Source organism: Strongylocentrotus purpuratus, unplaced genomic scaffold (assembly GCF_000002235.5).
Source record: "Strongylocentrotus purpuratus isolate Spur 01 unplaced genomic scaffold, Spur_5.0 spur5_scaffold_14, whole genome shotgun sequence".
NCBI lineage: Eukaryota > Metazoa > Echinodermata > Echinoidea > Camarodonta > Strongylocentrotidae > Strongylocentrotus > Strongylocentrotus purpuratus.
The window spans coordinates 2,860,498-2,884,345 of record NW_022145599.1 but is presented as its reverse complement, the minus strand read 5'-3'; the positions used below and the strand labels follow the sequence as shown (position 1 = coordinate 2,884,345).

At 37.2% G+C, this 23,848-nt stretch overlaps 1 protein-coding gene across 6 annotated transcripts in view; it reads left to right on the top strand.

Annotated features, from left to right (window-relative positions):
- The first annotated feature begins 4,861 nt into the window (after window positions 1–4,861).
- Window positions 4,862–23,848, top strand: part of LOC373225 (myosin II) — a 113,935-nt gene continuing 94,948 nt past the window's right edge. For 4 of the 6 annotated variants that reach the window (XM_030983972.1, XM_030983970.1, XM_030983969.1 and 1 more), the window contains exons 1-2: window positions 4,863–5,582; window positions 21,756–21,912. In XM_030983972.1, the coding sequence (XP_030839832.1) occupies window positions 5,253–5,582; window positions 21,756–21,912 (487 nt within the window). In that variant the 5' untranslated portion in view covers window positions 4,863–5,252. Of the gene's footprint in view, window positions 5,583–21,755; window positions 21,913–23,848 lie in introns of all 6 variants that reach the window. The other 2 variants (XM_030983973.1, XM_030983974.1) reach the window with 1 other exon arrangement.

Below are 23,848 nucleotides of genomic sequence, written 5' to 3'. Positions count from 1 at the left end.
GATAGTTAACTTAGAAAGATTGTTGGAACATAATACAAATACCAGAGAAGATTTAGAAAAAATTAAACCATTAATAGATGAATTGGAGCAATTCAGACACCAGAAGCTTGACATAACAGCCAAAAGACTACCGCCTTCAAACAATGCAATATGGGGAAAAAACATCAAAATATTTTTGAATCTAGAAAAACAAAGGATAGTGGAAAAAACGTTTGTAAAATTGATTGACGACAATGGTACAGTGTTGCAACAACAAGACGATATCCTAAAAGAGGTTGGGTTATATTATGAACGTTTGTATAAATATCATCCAAATTGTGATGCAGAAGATGTTTTTTCTCACATAAGTGAAGAACATTTTCAAAGTCTCACAAAAGAAGAGAGTATTTCCTTAGAGGGAGAAATTTCTTACAGTGAAATTGAATATGCATTAAAGAATATGAAAAATAATAAAGCTCCTGGCCAGGATGGATTTACTGTGGAATTTTTTCAAAATTTTCTTTGAAGAATTAGGCATTTATATGATGCGTAGTATGAATTGTGCTTACACTTCTGGAAAATTATCTATCTCGCAAAATATTGGTTTGATAACATTACTTCCTAAAGGTGACAAAGTGAGACACTTTATCAAAAATTGGAGACCAATTTATTTGTTGAATTTTGTTTATAAAATACTATCAAGCTGTATTGCTAATAGACTAAAAAGGTATTACCTCGCATTATGCATGCTAATCAAACAGGTTTTTTGTCTAGACGATTTATTGGTGAAATATTAGAATTTTATATGACATTATTGCTTATACTGAAAAAGAAAATGTTCCTGGAATGATTTTGTTAATTGATTTTGAAAAAGCATTCGATACTGTTTCTCACCACTTTTTGTATAAAACACTTTCTCTTTTACGTTTGGTAGTTCGTTTATAAAGTGGATAAAGATATTGCATAGTGATGCATACTCTAGTGTTATGGTTAATGGGCAAATAACATCGATATTTCGTGTAGGAAGGGGATGTAGGCAAGGGGATCCAAATTCTCCATACTTGTTTTTGTTGTGCGCCGAAATTCTTGGGATGTTAATTCGAAATTCACACTCTGTGAAAGGAATTTCTGTCGGTTCAAAGGAATTTAAGATCCTTCAGTATGCAGATTACACAATATCGTTTCTTGATGGCACAGCTGCTAGTTTCTGTAATGCACTACATATTTAGGACCTATTTGGAAATTGTAGTGGGCTGAAGATCAATATCCAAATAACAAACGCAATTTGGATTGGGGCCTCAAAATGTAATGAAGATATAGAATTAGAAGGAAGACAAGTGAATTTTGTACTTGTTTTTTTTCTCGTTATCTTGGTGCTGACTTTCATGTTGTTATTGACAAAATACCAAATTATAACTATGATAGAATTTTTGACAAAGTAAAACGCCAGATGATTTCTTGGATCAAAAGGAACATTACGGTTCTTGGAAGAGTTACAGTTGCTAAATAATTACTGTTACCACCAGGCGCGTACGCAGGGGGGGGGGGGGGGGGGGGTGTTTGGTGGGTTAAACACCCCCTTTGGTATTTTTATGTGTATAAACCCCCCTACAACCCCCCCCCCCCCCTTTGGTTTTTTTTTTTGGCAGTTTGCCCCGGGTTTATCAATAAAAAGTGAGTGGCAGTCTTATTTTATTTAAAAAAAAAAAAAAATTCCCATGGCTGACCTAAAAAAGGTGACCTTACCCCCCCCCCCCCCCCCAACGGAGCAAAATGTCAAATTTTCAAATTTCGAGACCAAAAAAAAGAAAGAAAAAGAAGTAGATCCTTTAATGCCGTCACATATCAAAATATTAGTACATGACATAAAAGGTTGTCAATATATTTACAAAACTTTTCTTGGAAAAACAAATTGTGTCTGATGTGTCTCAATATGTCTGAAATGGGAACGACATTTAGATTATACCCTGAAAGTATAAGAATGCAGAAATATCATAGAATGATATTTCGTTTTACTCCAGATATTGGTTTAAGATATTTTCAGTTTAAGATAGTAAATAGGATTCTGTATTTGAACAAGCAACTGTATAAGATGAAAATAATGAGTAACGATAAACGTTCCTTTTGTAAAAAAGAGCTGGAAGATATTGTACATTTCTTTTACAATTATGAAATCAGTAAATCAATCTGGAATGAAACGGTGAAATGGATAAATGAAGGTTCTCGATTACAGATAGAGTTCAATTTAGAAAATGTAATTTTTGGTTTTGAAGACAAAAGAAACGATGCTTTAAATAAATATTGCATGGTGACTTTGATTAAGCTTCAACTATTTGTTCAAAAGCTTCTTTGAAGAAGAAAATTATTCAATATTATGAAGACGAGAGATATATCCATTCTATTATATTTTTTTACTAAATGGCAGGCACTTCAACATTTGTTTGTATGAACAACAAGGAGAGAATTGTGAAAGTATTCTGTTTTGTTTGAGTTAAAGAAAGACTTAATTTCATTGAATTGTAAAAAATGTTTGTTTGACTCAATAAAATAGCCTATGAAGGGCTAAAACATTAAACAAAAATTAATTACGGTCAGATGAGCATATTTTTATACCTCATTTGTGACATTGGCAGGTCACTCATTTTTTTTTCTCTCTCCCTTTTTTTCTTTTTCTCTTCAGCATTCTTTTTCAAAAACGTGTGTGTGTTTGTGTGTGTGTGTGTGTGTGTGTGTGTGTGTGTGTGTGGGGGGGGGGGGTCGAGCCCCTGAGCCCCGCCGTTCTGCAGGCCCTGACATGGAGGCTTTTAAATAAGCATATTTTTCGCCCGACTGTAAATTTTGGAATGTCTAATTTCCAACATACCCATATAAAGGTATGGTTTTACAAACAAATTGAGAAAAAATACCGGAAAATCATGTCATTTCAGCAACATTTGTAAATCACTGTTATCGAATTACCCCCCCCCCCCCATCAGTACGCCAGTTCAGGGGCTCATGTCTTCTCACCCTATTTAAAAAACAGACACGCTTTCCCATCCTCTCACAATATTTCCACGATATGCGCGTATCGATATTACAAAAACCTCCATTGATAAATATAAGGGGGCATGCGGAATGTTTAAGAAATTTAATTCCTGTTAACCGTTCCTTTTCTTTATATGAAATATAATTTAAATGTGATTCAATTCAGGTTTTATTATTTTGCATGTTCTTTTTGGTTAAAAAATACAAACCATCTTTACTCCCTTACTCCCCCCTGCCCCCTCCCACTTCCGGTGTCTATGCCCTCCCTGCCTAGTCAATCTGCCCCTCAATGTTTGACCATCTATTACAGCGTTTTTCAACCGAGGTACCGCGAGAGTATTTTATTTTTATCAAAAATATATTTTGAAATAGCTTGGCGCCATCAACGCGAAATATAGTATATGGTATGGGGGGGGGGGGGGGGGGGGGGGGTGGGGGGGGGGGGGCTGAACAGGCTCGGTCCAGAGGCTCGATTATAGACGAGTTAGTGGTGTTTAGTTTTGCGCCCGATATTTTATTTTATTTTATTTTATTTTATTGACCAATATAAAAACATATTCATGTAAATAACAATATACATGATAACATGAGAAAATAACATTGGATGGATCGCCCTGCTCAGCTGTGCCAGTACAGCACAGCTGTTCTACCGAGGGGTCCAGTTTACAATACAAAACAAATGAGAAAAAAATGATATATCACAAATTAAATTCTTAACATATTGGTAAAATATAAAAACAACATCGTTTCCACATCATGCCCCCACCCACCCAAGAGCAAAACCCAAAACCCCCACCCACCCAATTATTTATCAATATTAAAATTCTTTTATTTCAAAGGGAGATAGTTTTCAACGTATGTTTATTTTGTAATCTTATGAATTCTTTGTAATTTCGGGATGATTTTAAAGTAAAAGGTAAGGGATATGATATGACCCACCACCTGTGATGGTCATCATTTTAGGGTGTATCATTTTCACCCCCCCCCCCAAAAAAAAAGTTTCTGGAAGTCACTCTTCAGTTTTAATGTTTGTTTTGGGAAATAAGACTGCCACTCACTTTTTATTGATAAGTAATTGAGGTAAACCCGGGGCAAACTGCAATGACTCGCGGCATTCTAATACAAGTGTGTGTGTGTGTGTGTGTGCGTGTGTGTGTCGGTGTGTGTGTGTGTGTGTGGGGGGGGGGGGGGGCTCACGCCGACCCTGAGCCCCTATCTAGGTTCTGCGGCTCAGCATTATTAACTTTGCTTGCCTTCGAGCTGATGGACAAATTACAATTAAAGTATGAAATAATAGGCCTACTAGCTGCCCATAGTATATAGCGTCGATTGTTTTCAAAATGGCATGCTTACGCGTACCCTAAACACTTAGTGGTGGTGGTGGTGGGGGGGGGGGGGGGGGGGGGGGGGGGGGGGGGGGAGGGGCGGGATTACCCCCTGTTTAAAGGATCTACGTCCGGAGATTTTTGCCTGTGACACTGGCTTTAAAAAGTGAAGCCATAAAGTTTGCCTCCCGTTAACTTCATTTTGATCCGTTATTCATTACCGGATTAGCTGTCGTTCGTAATCCAATCCACAGTTTTTACACAATATACCACAAACACATCGCTCGGATACCTGCCTACGTATTTTATTTGCTCCACAATAAGTAGGGATTATGAAAAACTGATCATATCTCCTTGATATTATGACAGGCCCACTAATCAGAAAACGACAAATGGAAAAGATGGGAGTGTCCCGATCGCGATCCCATTCGATTGTACCGGTCTTTCTGTATCACGTGACCTTTCCGATCAATGTGCGTGCGCCGCTAACTCACTGTCTACTGCATGCACTGCATGCACTGGGCTAGTTACAAGGCTCGAGAGTCGCGCCGATCGAGCGCTAGTACAGTAGACGAGGTCATCAGCTCTATACTTTTGCGTACGTCTATATAGCGCGCGTACCTACATATTATATGCACTGATCGAGAGATCTGACCCGGACTACAGTCCTTGGAGTTACACATGGAGTACTTGGACCTAAAATAGGAAAGTTAAGGTGTGATTTTAATAGGTCTTTTGCTCCCAGGACACATTTTGAAACAAGGTCTGTGAGTGGGAACTCTGTGCAGATCGATTTAGTATCAAGATTAGTGGTTTCACAACTTTTGCGATCGCGAAGTTCGCACACTTGTCTTGCACTCCAGGAAGTACACTGCTATCACTTAGGATTTTACTCCACAGCTTCGCCGCTTGTCGTGATTCAACATGGCGGACGCCGAATTGAAATACCTTGTCGTTGACAAAAACATGGTCAACGACCCCGCCTCCAATGCAGCCTGGTCAGCGAAGAAACTCGTCTGGATACCTGATGAAGTCAATGGTTTTGTTGCTGCGAGCATCAAGGAGGAACGTGGCGACAGTGCTGTGTTGGAGGTGGCCGACACCAACAAGAAGAGGACAGTCAACAAAGATGACATCCAAAAGATGAACCCACCCAAATTCTCAAAAGTTGAAGATATGGCAGATCTGACCTGTCTCAATGAAGCGTCGGTCTTACATAATCTCAAAGACAGATACTATTCTAGTCTTATCTACGTAAGTATCACTATCGGTGTGGTTATGTTCAGCAAAATGGAAATAAAATTTACCACCCCCCAAAAAAAAAAATTAAAAAAAAGAAAACTTCCCAAACATGATCTCGATCATCAGATTATTGTTAGTTTAACAGTAATACTAAAAGAAAGACTGTAAGCATTAATAAGCTACAGCCTACAGGCCTAGTAAAGGGGTATCTCACTGAGCGGCGAATGCTTGTGAATGTAGCAAATTTCGGGTTTTGCCAGGGTTCGTTAAACTAAAAGGTCCCAAACATTCCCAAATAGTGGCAAAGGATTGGCAAAGGATTGGCAAATAGTGGCAAAGGATTGGCAAATGTTTGCTAGACTCTAGGCCTAATCTTCGCTAAAACTGTTGCTTACATTTGCGTACAGTCGCCAACTGCCAAATTTCCCAACGTTCGTAATAAATGATGATGATAAGAGTAGACTACATGTAACACAAATTGATTGGATGTCTATTGATTGTTGTAAATGAAATTGTTGGGAATTGATGAATGGAGTTCAGATTTAGAATTTGTAGATGTTAGATTTCAAGATAGTGCACACTTCAGTTCTAATGTCGTGAACAAATGTGACTTTATTTTCATCAGTTTTATCAGTTTCATTAGTTTTACTCCTCGACTGATGCAGTTTATCCGTTGCCTTAAATTTGAAAGGAACAAGACTGCCATACTGCAATTTCAGGCCAAACAAAATCAAAGTGGATTAAATATTAATTATTCAGAAACAGGGCCTGGAAATAATCCACAATATTTTACTTCACGAAATAGTCATACATGTATGTAAGAACAAGTTTGCCAACATCTTTTTGGAATGCATGCTCTAGGTTAAAAGGGATCCGGTAACTTTGTCTCAGATTCTGAAACAAAATTCTGGATTCAGCTCATGATGCTATGATAATTATAAACCTTTAGGTCAGTCAGGAACCCCATGACTTTTACAAGCCGATCGCCTGTCTGATTATCAAGATATTTATGATTGGAATTACTAATTTTGAAAACCGTTCGTCTGACGGTTTTCATAACACTACAGTCTATTGGGAAAAACGAGTATGGTAAAACCGGTCACTCTAAGATTTTTTACTTTTTTGAGGCACTTCTTGATCATTTTGAATTGCAATTTTTGTAGGGCTTCAATATTACACCATATCACAGACACTGATAACATGTAGGGCCGTGTATCTCAGATTGAACATTGTTAAACGATCCCTTTAACACATGTTTGAATGGTATGTAGATTGTGGGCGAACTTGTACTCTTTTTGTGACTGTTGCATGAAACAATGCCCTGATTCATATCAATATCCACAGATCCTGGTATTGTATACCACAGTTGTAGTTGACCAAAGTATGGCAATTCAAAAATAGATTTTGGCTGCATGTATGGGTACATGTATTTCAATTTACTTGTATTAAAATAACAATAACTATACATGTTGTACCTTTGTTTATAAAAAGTAAAGATGCTTTGAGAAGGAAGGATTTTAAAAGCATAGTTGCATAATGAGTGAGCATCTTGGTTATTGTTGATTCTGGTTTGTGTTCCCTGTTCAAAGTCTGTAGGCCCATATCTTAATTTACTACCTTCAGATAATCTTACTGCTATAAAGCATACAGACAAATCAGTACTAACCCAACTTTGTACACAACTTGCATAGTTTCAAATTGAACTAATCTACTACAGCATGTACAGTTCATGTGCTTTTCATGCAATATGCTTAATTGCAATCATTTTCTTGATTTTTGATACTTAATTTGTAACTTGTGTGGAATGCGTGCAAAATATTATAAATGTCTTCCTATCAATAACAGAGTGAGAAATTTTAAAACTAGCTAGCCCACTCTTATGAGCCCTCCCTTTACAGTTTAGTACATTTTTCATGTCCATTTTATGGGGGTGCTGCTAAAGGATATTTGTGTGTTTGTGTGATCCTTTATTCTTGGTCAAATTATGTTTGAAAATTCAAGTACATGTACATGTACATGTACCTACAAATACTTTAGTTTGAACACTTCTTACCCCTTTTATTTTTTTCGGAGGTATCTCTGGTTTAGTATCCAACTTTTGAAAAAAAAGATGCGGTTTAAAGGGGAAAAGATACTCATAAATATTACTTGCAGTTTTGCATACCGTAGTCTATCAGCACATGAAAGTACAATAGAAGTACAACAAGAATCAATGTTTACAATAAATATAGAATTTATAGACATACAGTATGTACATGTACAGTAGATAGTTTGAAAGTACTTTTTAATCTTATTATCTGCCAAGACTGCCATTCTCATTTGCAGTGACTTGTACGGTAGACAAGTTCTACATATCAGTTAAATATGTGTTGTATGTAGGCCTGTCATTTTTGTGAGTCAAAATGATCTTGCCCCTTTCCTAAGTTATCCCCTACACTTGTACCATAGGCTTACAATGTACAGTACATTATTTTTGTACCGAGAGAGCGAGAGTTAAGCTCGAGTGAATATGAACTCTGTCTGTGTTTATACTAGCAAGCATGGGTCACGTCCACACAGCCCCATTCAAATGACTCACACTGCCTAGCTGGGAGGGCATAACTCCTGCATCATATTACAGGAGAAAACATTTCAAACTGGAAGCAGGCAGGAATGTGTAATGTTTGGGGAAATGTTCATGGATACACAGTACTGAGTACCCCTCCCTCTTTGTCTAGGCTTGCATGTGTAATGTTGTACAGTTAATTTATAGTGTGGGTGAGAAAGTGAGTATAAAACTGTAACAGTGTAAGTTTAATATCTCATATACTCACACTGCTTTAATACACAGAGTTTCTCGAAATTATGTTTGAATCAAACTCACTTGATGCGGAACGTGACATTTGTTCTCCTGTAGGCTGAACAGTTTCGGCCTACATGTATATTTAAATGTAGTTTCCCTGTCTTTGGCATTAGAAATCTTGCTTTGTATTTAATACAAATGTAATCATTTAAATGTAGGCCCACATTTATCATTATATTTGAACTTAGCATTTAAGCCTACAGTATACAGTGTATGTAGATTTAACCTTTGTAAAAATAAAAAAATTGTATAAAGTCTCAAGACCAATCTGAAGGAGAGCAGTCAGTCATTAATGTCCATGCATGGATTTGTTTGAGAGGAAGAGAGCATCACCTGTTTAATATCCTGACACACCTTGACCTTCAAAGTCTAATTGTGATGTCAATGGATAAACACTCATCTTCAGGCCTAGGGCCTCCTCCTAGTACATCCACATGTACAGTATATGTAAATAGCAGGAAACTATGTAATTATATTATGTGTATTGTGTGGTCTAGCGCTTTACAGTTACACAATTAACACAAGTAATTAAATACATAAGGAAATTAAATGATCAGCTCTACATACTGTATGTAGGCCTATGTTGACAATTTTAATCGCATTATCTATTGGTTTAATATACACACATTTACATGTACATGTAGTCTGTAATGGAGGCTATTTTTTGCGAGAGTGCTGTGAGGCAAAAGAGCGTATTATAAAGCGGAATAACACAGATATCTGCACGGCACAGGGGTTTAATTAATGATGACTGACTGTAAAGTTCAAGCTGGCGTTGCGTTGCATCCTATTTCTCAGGAGCTGTAACGGCTAATGAGATAATACGTCTTCATCATAGAAGAAGGAAATGACCTGTGCCCAATATTTGAAGTTGCATGTAATCCTTTAGACTCTTCACCGTCGTGATGATAATCCTCCGGCCTACATGTTCGGCTCTTCTCCAGTGTAAATGGGTTTAAATTTCTAGGGCCACCATCCAGGTTTTACATTATAATGATTTGATTATCATGCTCGGTCTGATTAATATGTCTGCAAACAATGTTTATAAAGTTCTTCAGGGATGTGATGATTTGTATCTTGAAAGCAGCCTCCCAAATGAAATGAAACAGACAAATAACAACAGAACAAACATAGTTAACATACAGTACACACAGATTTATCAAATCAACAAATGTAATAGAGTTCTGAAAGGGGGACATTGTGTGAATTTGTGTTTGCTCAAAGCAGACATGTGATTTGCATAACATCTATAATAAGTCAAATGAAAAGTAGAATGAGCCAGATCTCTTTTACAACCAATAAACTGTTTTTAACTTAATGTGGAAAATAATGTTTGCAATGGAATTGATAACAGAATTTGTTGTGTTTGAATAGGGTGGTTACCAGTATATTGTGTGGTCAGGCTCCAAGGTTTTCCATAGAATTTGCACACCAGATTCTATCATCTATGAAAATGAACAACATGAATAGTTATTCAGATTTGAGAAGGTCACCCTTGCATCAATGGTTTGATTAAAGTTATCATGTACATATGTGTGAAACCTGACAATTGAAGGTTCTGTCATGATTCTAAACTATTACTGGATGGTATCAAACCCTGTCCTATTGCTTCAATGTATTCTTATCTCATGAGAGCTTTAAGATCAGATCAAAATCAGGATTATTCTGAAAACAGAAATCATTGGCTTCAATCAGCTCAATCCTTAGTAAGGACCAATTGAAGGTCTCATTGTAAATGTGAACCAGTTCAAGTGTTTTCTTATTGAAATTATTTTAAGTTTAAAAAGTTATTTGTTATGAGATTTAAAACATCTACATCCCTATAGCTAAAGCAGAGAGTGCTATCCTTTTACAACAACCTGTACCCCCATTCTACTACATGTAAGTGCCTTCTCTATCTTCTGAATAGACATTGGACACAGGTGCATGTTGCAATCTGTCTGGATAGGTGGGGCACATGTATAGACAGATGAATAAATGTGGGGGAGAAAGATTTATTCACAAAAAAGCTCTAAAATAACTATTGTGCTAGCACTCGGTGAAGTTGTTGAATTTATTCGGAGGAACAAGGGGCACTTGTTTGTGGATGGTTTGCTGTAAGCTGTTGGGTAAACTCATTCATGGTTAGTTTCTCCTTTTAGCAGTGGGTTCTACGGCTGCAGTTATTGAGTATGCCTACATGTTTATTACGTACATTAGATCAAGCCATAAATGATGGAGACAAAAAGAAGAAAGAAGGCATTTTATAACTTCTCAGCCTCGCTTCAAAGGTCATACATGTACAGCTTGTATAATCCAAATAGTTGAAAAAGGGGGCAGGATAAGGAACATTATGGAGGCTTGTACATGTACAGATGATGTACGTGTATAGGCCTACTGGCATTAATGTGTTTCTGATTATTACAGTTATTGTCAAGTCTCTGCTAATGTAAGTTGGTTGAACTGAGATAAAAAGCATGTACATGTACATGTATATGTACACCTGTATACATGTTATCTTTAATTTTTAAAAATTATTTAGCCTGTTTAACATATTGATAGTCCTTATTTTGCCAATTATACACTTTCATTTTAATTTTATAATACAGTTGATACATTTAATTTGAAAAGAAAATAAGTAAAATGTGGCGTGACTAGTGAGATGCTTTGACCTTTTTAAACTCAAAAAGTGCAGCATACAAAAGTATAGTGTAACTGTCTGTACTTATTGAAGTGTATCGTAATAAAGTCTATTAAAGTATTAGCCTTAGGACATATCAACTCTGTTGTAACCACTCATCTACATGTGTAGATCAATGAAGGTCTAAAGCTCAATAGCTTTTTGAAGTACAGTGTACAAGCTTTGTTGGAAAAATAGTCCCTGTCTTTATCATTGTATGAGATCTCGTAGCATTGAATACGTGAGGATTCTTAAATCTGATAAGATAACTGCTGTATCCTTGCTATTATTGAAAGGTAACTTATTTTATTATGAGTAACAATAACCTTTGGTTTCATGACTTGAAAAACTTATTATTTTTATTTCTATAAATGTAAAGAATTAGGCTTTAGAAAGAAAGAAACACTCAACATCAATAACGTACAGACATGCAAATACATTGGGCTTATTTGTGTATTTAACTTTGTAAACAAGTGATTAACATCAAGAACTCTTTATTCAGTTTAATAGTGTACTTCTTTTAATGAGACAATTGTGTGTGAAAAAGAAGTAGTATCAAGTTAGTTTTGTGAACTCGACCTTAGAAGAGCTATTGAATTATGTTTATCCCCCAAGAATGTAAATGTGTAGAAGGTTTCGATGCAGTCCCATGGAAATTGTTGAAGGACATGCAAATATGCTCCTTTTAAAATCAGCCACCTGTATAGGAACCAGCCATGCGCCCACTCCTCTTCTTGTGAATAAGGTCATAGCGTGCAGAGTCAAATTTGGGTGAGGAAGTTGGTTTCTTGTTATTAGACCAGGGAACACTTCATTTGCATAACAGTGGGCTACAAATACAACACCAGCGGACTAGGTATTCAAGGATGGGAGTGGCATAGCCTGGTATGGGTATATTACAGTGTACATGTTGTTCTGGTTTTGAAGCAGAGAAGAGGCTCAGGAAGTAGTGGTATTATACAACTATAGCTTTTATTATAACATGATCTTGAACAAACAAATTCAAATACTTTGTTGCTGTAGGCAGTTGTATGCAATCCAAATGTATTGTGTGGAATGGTCCAACTTTAAATTAAAGAAAGGTGTGTTTTGTAGGCTTATGGATTATGAAGTTTGAAAACATGAAAGTTTATATCAAGTTCCATGGAAATAATGAGGGGGAAAAAAATTATATCTTCTGGGTCCAGACTCCAGACTTACCGGTAGATTTTGGACTCCCTTGTATCTTGGGTGCCTGTGCGTGTCGAGCCCTGTCTGCTGTAGAGGTTGACGTGTCTCTTTATTTTCTGATTCTCATAAATGTACCTGTAGGCCTACCTCGGCTACCTCGACTACCTACTGTGAACATGTACATAGACCTAACAGGTAATGGAGTACCTTTACAACAGCTGTGCCAATAACTATAAATGACACATTCATTTACAGTCTCCTACATCATACATCTTGAAATTAAAAACAAAAAGTTTGTCAATCAATGAAGAATAACAAGGCAAATGAGAACACATCTAATGTTACCTCTTGTTTGTATCAGTCCCCTACCCCCCATGTTCACACTGGTGATTCAACAACACCAGTGTACGTAACATGTCTTGTCAAAGGTTATGCCTGAAAAACTATACCTTTTCATCAACTGCCTGATTGGGGCTCTGGGTGTAACTGATTTGCTAAATGTTCAGTGCCAGCCCTGTATCATTCACAGATACATGCATGCCTCTCAAGGTAAAATAACCTGATAATGATGATGATAATAATAATAATAATAATAAATAATTATAAAGCGCACTTATCTAATAACTTACTCAAGGCGCTATACAAAACAAAATACACTAATCTCTCTCCAGAATTTTAACCACATAATATTATTAGTGAGCTATGGTGGTGTTGAAAGGCAAGCCACATGAATACTTTAGGGGATCTTGCAATTTTCTCCTTTTTGGGCGGTATTTAATTATGACATTCATGGTAGGGTGAAGAATGTAGGATAAAATGCAGTATGTACAATTTGTACACATAACAAAGGAGACAGATAAGAAAGGTACATGATTACTACCCCGTGAAGAGAGAAAAGAAAATGAGAAGAATATAGAAGGGCTACCTGATTTGAAGTACCGGTACTACAATTCAGAAATTAATGGAGATACAGTTAGTGACTCCATACAGAAATAGACTACAGTTTCCTATTACAGCTTAAAGTTTAGTGCGAATATCATTTAAATATTTAATATCATGAGTAAAACATGAGTGCGAAATTCCGACACCATGCGATTCTTGTTCAAAAGCTCAAGCATAGTTGAATGTCCATGAAGACAACATTTACATCAAGTATACCTTGATTGATGAACACTTGACAGCGCATTATTATACATGTAGGCCGGGTTATATGAGACCAGGTTATGGACTGCTAGTCTATAACCATGCTCTGTTAACGTAGTGCATTAACCATCAGGTATGAGGTAACTGAACATCATGGCCGATATGCCAGCTCTGCACAGAATCAGTACATTCTACATGTAGTTTCTTACTATGCAGACCTGAATGCATTTGATTGCATACCTCAAAAAGTGCTGAATTCACACAAAATTTCATCTTTTTAATTTGTGGAATTTCACCCAGAGAAACTCCCATGTTAACCTTGCTTTTGACTATTTTGGTACAAAATCATCATAACCCCTTCTATGTTTCTTAATGAACGATTCTAACTGTATGAAAGACAAATACATGTAGTTGTACTGTGTTTTATCAGATGGAAAAAAAAAGGAGGGGGGGGGGGGTCATAATCTAGTCTGTGACTGTCAAACGAATTGTAGTTCCTGTATGTACATATTTGTGCATGAGCAATTTCCTCTTTTGTATGGCCTTGTTTATCTTTATAAAAACCATTACGTTTACCTGTCTACTGGTGCGTTTATCGACCAAATTTTTGGCTAGAATCAGGTTTCTCAAACGTCTTTCAGGCAAATTTTGAAGGTGATAAACGCAAAGCCTTTTTTAAACGTCTTTAGATATGGGCATATTTAAAGACTCCAAAAGGTGTGTTTTGAATGTGACATACAGCCAGAATCACGATTCTGAGACATGATAAACGCAAAGCTGTTTTGAACCCCACATACAAATCTGACCTTCCCTGGCTAATTTCCGGTTCAGCGAAATTGTGCGCACCATGTGATGTGCTATGCCCTAGTTGACCTCCGAGCAACTCTCTGCTTCCCGGGTCAAACAGCGCAAAGCAGCTGCGCAGAGACAAGGTCTTTATTTTGAATCGTGAAGAGACGATAAACGCGACATCCCGAAAATCACATTCGTATAGTGGGGTTCGATAAAGGGGTTCGATAGTGGGGTTCGATATGTATTTATCTAGTGGCAAGACCCGATAAACGCACCCTACCTGTGCATAGCATCCGATACCTTGTAGATTTCGGCCTGGTTAGGTAGACTAAGGGAAAGATACACATGTAGATGGATAACATAACAAGACGTCTCAGGTGAAAGTACTTTTATTATCCTGCATGGTAGGGCTAATTGCTGTGAAAGGGCGCAGCTTGTGTCTCCTTCTCTCTCCCACCGAGAGACACAGATAGGGATCCAATAAAGGTTATCCTCCAAATGGCAAGGATCGGCCCCCCCTTGGGCGGGGATACCCACCGAGGTGTTAAACGTTAGCATGTGTGAAGAAATGCACCTAATTGAAATAAACTTACATCGTCTTGTGTATTACAGTGAGACGGAGGTATGATCATACGGCACATACGGTACATTCATGCCTCTGAATCTGGAGAATAGCTCATATATGTTGGTTATTAGAAACCTCCACTGCACTGCTGAGTTACAGATTCGTACCAGGCGCAGTGTGCACTTTGCGCTCATATTAATGAGCATGTTCAGCTGGATTTTGCTGTAGGGTCTAGTGGTCTGCATACAGTACGTGTATTGCCCTGGTTATTAATTTTATTTAAACCATTCTCAGATCTTTTTTGGTGGAATCTTTTTTATAATTTGCCAAATTAAACTGAGTACAATACCGCCCAGAAGTTATTGGGCATGCGGGATCGTGTTTCACGATAGGAGGTTAGCGTGATTGTAGACAGGTTTTATCGTGTTTTTATCGTGAGAAACATCGTGATTTGTATTCATCTCTATCATGATTTTTTTCCTCAACTTGATCAACTCGCTAAATCCCCGATGCATATCGTGATATTTCCTTTTAGTTTGTTATTATCACGATAGAACTGCGCACAGCATGCTGTATTTATACGCTTGCTGAGCCTGCGCATCCTCAAACATACCGATGCGCGCTTGCCACTGACGTCACAATCACTTGATTATTACATCACAAAAGCGTGAATGAATGCTCTTTTCATTCCATGCATAAATACACGAGACAATGTGCTACGGGGAATGTTTGGGATTGCGCATGCGGAGAGAAAAGTTATCCGATGAGAGAAGTGCAGAAACCAAGAACCAGGTGTCTAATTGGCCTTTCCCACGATACGACATCTTTTTTTTATTTGAGGGGGGGAGGAATGTTTGGGATAGCTCATATCATGGCAGAGGAGATCCGAGAGTATATCAAGAGTTAGACCGAAAGCTTCAGTCTCTAATATCGACGGCTATTCCGCTTATGTTTAATCCGAGGAAAGACTTGTCGTTAACATTATTTGTTGTGCAGCGATCTTGATTTGAGTTAATGAATGCTCTTTTTTTCCGGACGTCCGATACCTACATGTGCGTATGGTACGAGTCAGCACGGCTTGACCCGGTGATATTTTGATATTCATAAACGCGTGATCTAATTCGCCTAAATTTCGCCATTGCAATTACTTGATTAAAATTGTAAGAATTTTAAGAAATATACATACTTTCTTATGTCCGATTTATTGATCGGAAAATTAGATCTAAATAAGGAAAAACGGGAAGAAAAGAAAGGCTCACCCCCCCCCCCCCCCCCGTCGTGCGAGCCGTAAGGGTCACCGTCTGTGTATGAGGAATGTTGACAAATGTTAGATTTATCAAAGAGTAATGACCCATATCAGACGGTTATTTCTGTCTAATCGAGAGTATTCATCATTACATGTACATATCAGATCTAATATGTGGGTAGAATCTTAGAATTTATGGATAAATGCGGCTGTTATTTCTAGAAGAATTATGTGTATGTTGTGAGATTTTCAGGAAGGCGTGAATAATTAAGGGAAGAGGAGAGAAGAGGCAGAGGGGTACCGTTACCGTTAGCGTGACAGGGACAGAAAAGAAAGAGGGAAGGGAGTGAAGAGTGAAATATATCGGACAAAGATAATTAAGAGAGATAGAGAATTGAAAATTAACAGAATAAATAAAGGATCCGTAACTCCAAATAATAAAAAATATATACTCATTTTATTCATTCATAATACCAATCGGTTGACCCTGTCCCTACACATTACAAATTTTGCCACAGACCGCAAACGGCACTTTCATAAACCAGTATTATCAAAAACAAAAGCAACGCGATCTCGATCAGCCAATGTACCTCGTGGTCCACAAAGTAGTTGAAATTTGATATGTAGTGCGCGCGCTCAGGGATTCCCGGAATTGGAAAACCCCTCGATCTCGATCTCCATTTTATGACATTCAGTTTGCATGCAAGCTAAATACATGTACACATACCTGGGTTGGCAAGCTCCCGTAATCAAAATTGGAGTAATACCAGGGATATGTAATACATAAGGAAATAACAAAGAAATACACGAGGATTGAGGACAAAATATAAAATGATAGAAAGAAATCTAAGAAAAACATAAAGTATTAAAACACATTTACGAAGGAATAAACCAGAAGAATGATTAATAATGATAATAGTAATAATAAATAATAACGGCTTAACAAAGATCTACATATGGTAAGAAATAAGGATAAAAAAAAAAAATGATTGATCGAATTGATAGCAAGAAAAACAAGGAATTAAACAAAGGGGGGTGATTGTGCAAGGGGGTAATTCTCCTTGAACCATAAGGAACAAGCGAAGGGAATACATACACATATTTATATTTCGAGAAAAGGTAAAACAAAGAAATAAAAAAACAGAAAAGATGATGAGGTAAAGATTAAAAAAAATGCACGCGCTTATAGTTTTCTCTCGAAGGTTCAATCATCACTACTATGATCACGTGATCTTACGGCGCGAACATGATATGTTTATACTAACTTCTGAGATAACCACATGCTGCCAGACACCTTGACTCCAAACCCATTGTTCAGAAACACTTGAAACACAATATGAAATGTACGCAAGCTCTCTTGTCATTTAAACATTCAATTCATTGGCGAAAAAATTAGAATTTCCGATTGATGAAGTTCTCTGCTTGTTTCGTCTGTCTATTTGATTTTATTTTTAGATTTACTCTTCTTCCTTTTCCCCTCCTTCCTTTTCTTTTCTTCTCCCCTCCACCCCCCCCCCCCTGCGTCGCCAATGATACAAGTTTGCTTTTAAAATTATCATTTATTTTATATCCGATTGCGAAGCAGCAAACCATAAATGAATTGAATGCAACATCAGGCAAATTAATTATAAATATTATTAGCGCGAATAAACGTTAGAGGGACTAGAACAGGAGCTATTATTGTAAAAATGTCCACAAAAATAAAACACAACTTCGCGAATGATAGTGATACGGGTCTGCTTTTAAAAATAAAATCTATATCATATTCTAATGCGAAGCAGCAAACCATGAATGAATCTAAAAGGTTGAAAGGTTTGTTTTAATTCTTAATCTTAAATTGACTAACTATCTCTTAACAAATAATTGCGAATGTTAATCAAAGCCAAAGGCTGGACATACGAGTACATAATGAAATGCATCATCTTGTACTTTGAGATCACATATGGAACACAATTCTACAATTTCTAGAGGCTGACTTTAGTGACGGTCAGGTGCAGACGGCAGGGCAGCTTACTATTACCACATCGATATTTATAAAGAGATGTTCTATCACTAAAATCCAACTTTAACATATATTCTTCCAAACCGATTACCTGTTTAAAAATTCTGTAATTGAAACATGAACTTCATGAACTTCATCGTTCCAGTTTTGCAAATCAATGTCATTTAATCTACGATCCAACTTTTTTTCTTCCTTTCCAACATCCTATTTTTTAACATCGCCATCGTACAAAGTAATTATAAATGATAAAAAGAAAAAGAGGTGTGAATGACCTAGTTTTCAATCTTCGGTTAAAAATGTCATTGAATGTTATCTTTGTTATTTACGATGTGTCAGCCGAGGGGAGCCAGCTCTCAACGCATGTGGCAGACATAATCCTACTGTTTATTTCTCAAAAGTAAATGTACGTAAATGTCTCCCTTATAGTATGATTTCGCTAGCCTGCGCTCCCATCAAACATTTTTCTCTCTCTCTCTCTCTCTCTCTCTCTCTATTACGTGTAGTCCCCCCCCCCCCCCCCCCCCTCGTGAAGATACTAGTGGGATTTCCTCTCGTCTCTCTTGCTCTCCAAATACGTAGGTCCATGCTCTCACCCTCTTCTTTGTCACATTTCTCCACTCATGAACGTTTTCGTCTAGTGTCGATGAATAAGGAGTGGAAGTAGAAAGGTGTACGGAAAATAGACTAACGTATTGGTGTCTTGCCTACTTATATTTAGTCAACCCTGTTAAGTAGATAATTATCCATTTTATTTGTTTTTTTTCCCATCCTGACCTCGATCATAACTCCTTTCCTTCTCGAATAATATCTTCATCTATCTCCAGCTCAACACTACCTCCCTCTCAATTATCTCTCTCTCTCCTACATGTTTTCCTGTTAATTCAACTCTGGTCTAATCCACACTCGAAGACAGTTACAGTAATTGATCCATGCCATTTTTACAGATTTTATTATTTATCAATCATCCAATGCCGTCGACTGAAAATGTTTATTTACGCGTGTTTTGGTAACCTTGGTTACTAGTCCACCTGGCAACTTTTACGCGTGACCAGTAGGCAAGAATGTCCATGATTGGACGTTTTCTTTTTTAGGGGTGGAGACCCTTCTTACGGCAGTCTTGTCAGTGATACTGATAGGGCAAATGAAAGAATCTGATCGCGTGCGTGTTTTCTGAAGCGACGATCTTGGGAATATTTTTATTTTATTTGGTGGAGGTTGAATTGAATTGAATTGAATTTATTCACCACTTTTGAGATACGCATATCTGGAGTAGGCGAACAGAAAATATGGCAGTGAAAATGAAAGGTATTGTGCTCACAATTATAATTTCAATGAATGCAAATCATGCAAGTTTTTGCAACTAGTTAGATCTACTCGTTGCTCCACCGCATCAGTACCCGATGCTTATCCGCGCCCAGTGTCAGTGATTTAGCGACGGCTTTTACTAGTATTTAACTGTGTGTAATGTTTACTCGTGAATACTTTCTATTGTGACGTAAACAAAGACACATACGGAACTGCGCGTACAAATCATACATAACAAGACTTAGCGCGCGCGATGAGCAAAGACATGCGCTTGCAGAGGACATGACTAGTTGCAAATACGCGCACCATGAAACACGATAGACTATCGGGGGATTAGGCGGGTTACACGCATCCCCCGATAGAGGAAATCATTCACTAGTGTGCAAATTATCGTGATTTTTATCGTGATTCTATCAGTATTTCATCGATATTTTATCGTGATTTAATCGTGAAATACCCATCGGGGAAAACCCGCCCCGCAAAAACATGCCCAATAACTTCTGGGCGGTATTGTATACATATACATGTACATGTACTGTACATGCGTGAGAGAAATACATTGTGTCATTTTGAAATATGGGACCATCACCTCAGTTTTAAACTTAAATTTCTGTCGTTAAAGCCTTTAAATCTGAGTCAGTGCTATAACCCTATGGTCAATGATGCTAGTAATTGCAGGTCGTTTAGGAATAAATATGTCTATTTTTCATCTCTCCAATGAGGTAATTATAGCTACACTAATATTGGTCAAATCGGTAATTGCTCTGTACACTGCAAATGCGTTCACGATTGGGAACTGCTTAGAGTTTGCTAGCGTTTGGTTAAACCATAACCAATCTGCTAATGCCATTTGAGCAGTAATTTGCTTTAAAAAATAGTTGCCAGTCTGTGTGTACATGTAGGCAAGGGGAGAGAACAAGGAACGACAGCTGAGCTTCTGCAGAATCTTCCAAGGAGAGATAGGTCATTAAGCAAGTGCAGGAGTCATATTTATACAGGGAAATGTACATGTTATTTACATTATTAGCAGGTAGCAACTACATGTACTTTTAGTTGAAAAACTGAACAAAACAAAACAAACGTGTAGACAAAAAAAATGACAACAAAAAGCGCATAGAGACATATTTTGTATAATTAATGCGCTATAGATATATATATTATTATTATTATTATTATTATTATCAGAAGTACATTACAGTTGAAGGTCTATAAATATGTCTAAAAAAGTGATAAGATGTTTATCCTTCTCTACAACTCATTCATTTGCCAAATTAACAAAGTTTAGAAATCACACACAAATGCATTATATGCAACCTTTGTGCAATAGAAATGGCCCTTAGTCAATAATTTTATCTTTGACTATTAATTTTCAAACTATGCAGGTTTGAATTAATGTCAAAGATAGATTTGCTTTTTAAGTTGAGAACCCTGCATTGACTGTTCCATATGCAAAGCAGTGCGAGTGTCTCACGGTTCAATGTATCGTCCAGTGTCTTAGTGGTACATGATGCGAAAGACTTGGGCATACTGTACATACAGTGTTATGAATCAACTGATTATAATAATTACCATGACTCTCTGAGATGACTAAGTCTATCGTGACGTGACTGCCGATTCTGATATAAAACCGAATGTGCTTATTTCATTCATTTTTGTGTGTGGACGTGACTGAGGTTGTGGAACAATCATTGGCCTGGTGATATTTGAGTGTTATTGTGTAAGAGTATTATTAGGACGGGGACGGTACATTGTGCAAGGTGAAGTTTTGTTCCAATGATTAAGTCTAACCCACAGTCAGAAGCTGACTATAATCGTCCCATTTCCCTTTTGTTATGGTTGTATTAAAGTCATTGACCACTTGATCCTACAGTTGAGAGAAGAATAGCAGGATTTATTCTGCTGGTCCTTTTGTGTGTGTTAGGGGCTGAGTGGGTGGAGGGGGTGGGGGGGGGGGGTGTGATGAAGTATAGCAACATGGAGGATTGACGTTTAGGGTGCAATGAAATACTAGGTAAAACCATTATGAATATTGATGTTCACTGTTTGATGAGAGAGGTGTGTAGCAGAGATTGAATGTACATGTAATTTAAGGAAACAGTTGGGAAATGAAGATGTTTAGGTAAATAAGAATGAATCGAAGAAGGCAAGAAAGAAAATAGGAGACAGGAAATTTAGATATTTTATGACTTTTATCCGTTTTATTGCTGGATGGATGATGAAAGAAAAGAATAAAGTACATGTACATTGTATGTGCAACATGGTAAAGATAGAAGAAGAAAGAGAGAGAGAGAGAGAGAGAGAGAGAGGGAGAAAGAGGAGCGGGGGAGGGGGGGGGGGGGGTAACTTAAGGAAGGGGTGATGGTATAACTAGAACAAGGCTTCTATCAGTTTATTTCCGTTTTCCATTGTAGTTGATCTAATCACTCTTTTCCACTTCCTCTTCGTCCCCCTCCTCCTACAGACCTACTCTGGACTGTTCTGCGTGGTCGTTAACCCCTACAAGAGGCTACCCATCTACCATGAAAAGGTCATTGAACTGTACAAGGGAAAGAAGCGTCATGAAGTACCCCCTCATGTCTATGCCATCACAGACACTGCCTACAGGAGCATGCTTCAAGGTTTGTACACAGTTTGTATTTATATGAAGAACATCGTTGGTTAGTCTGACAGTGCCAGGAAACAGAAGGGCATTTTATCATTTTACCGGTACTTTGAGTTCACTCCATTCTGGCGATCGGCAGACAAAGTATTACAAAATTAGCTCCAAGAAATTTGAAGTCTGAGTTTCCTTTAGTGAGGCATTTATCTTCAATGATCAAGTCCCTTTGACAAGACTAAAACTCTACATTTATATGTATATTGATTACTTTTGATTACTTATCAACAAATGCAAGTATACAGTTAATGTTAAAATCATCACTAAGACTTCATACATACTGTTGTTAATTCTGCAGAATGATTGTGCTTGGAAAGGGAAATTATAGGTATAGGGCCTCCCTGATAAATACCTACACAATCCTCCAATACTTGAGTTGGGTAGATTGGGAAGCCTTGATCACCGTTGAGCTGCAAGCCACAAATCAAAGACATCCTTAAACATTGAAGGGAAGGGGCCCCCATATGAAAACCAAAAACACTTAGCAGATCGGTGATGCCCCTGGGACAAAAAATATTAAAAATAATCCCCTGAGTAATCCTTTGTCATATCATTAGGAGCTGGAAAGATGATAATTCCTAGTTCTGAACTACTTAAATACAGACATCACCAATGAGTTTGGTGAGAAGGAGGGGTATACTATATTAGAATAAATAGTTGCATGTCACTGTATTAAAGTGAGCATTAATCTGAGAGACGTGTTCCCACACTAGATTGATATTCAAAGTTGGATACCTCTCACAATACAATAACAAAATATACAATAATTAGAAACAATCTCCAGTTAACCACTGAATTATTCCTACTACTACTACTACTACTCAATTTGATTTTGTTTTCGTAACTCAAGAATGAAAGATGGACCAGTTGGATTAGGTCCATTGTTGAATGTTTTGAGATGTGAGGTTATGTCACATTCTAAAGGAACATAAATTGGGACAAATCAATTTTTTACAAACTATTTTTTTTGTTTACAAAACTTGATAAGGGTATGAATAATTCCGTAGTTAATCGTATCTTATGCAATACATCTAGCTCCATTGTCTTTGTATTCAAATCTTCGTCCTTCCATCCTTCCAGCCTGAAGAGATCATGCCACAACATTTGCAAATTGGCACACACATTATTCAAGGCTTTTTAGTTCTGATTCAAAACCAATGGTTAACCTCACGACACAAAACTTACCCCCACACAGACGAGAATATAATTGATTGAGGGAGTTAGGAGCCACCCACCTGCTCTGTCTGTATGTGATACTGAAACTAGTTTATGTATCATAGCATTATCATTGGCTTCCATTATAGCATTCAAGATCCTATGATTATATTGAAAGCTAATTACCAGAAGAAACAGATCACTAACCAAAGACATTTGTGGAGTATATATGGACACCTTCATCATGTTATGAATGGTACAGGAAGTTGATTATGAACCTAACATGAAGGTATGCATTCTACATGTGCTGAGTTAGTACAAAATACTCTATGGACTGACTGACAGCCAGTAGGTATTGTACCAAAATAACTTAAAGCCTATATAATCATTAACATGCTTTTTTACAAAAAAAATTGCTACATGTAAGAATTGAAAGAACATGATAATGATATAAACAAATTCATTAGAAAATGCACAGGAACAGTAAACCACCTGTCAGAAATTCAGGCTTAAAGATGTCAGTGTATTTTAATCTGTGGAGACAATGATTCATTGTACAAGTGACATACACTGTACTTTCCTTTAATACTGTTGAGTGATGACCCATATTTTCACACAGGTTGTTTTAGACTTTCCTTGAAATGCTTGAATCCTTCATTAGTTTTTTTTCCACCCAATTTCATTTTTTTATCAGTGCACCTGTATTTAACGCATTGAAATGAAAGCAGTAAAATATGCTGGGT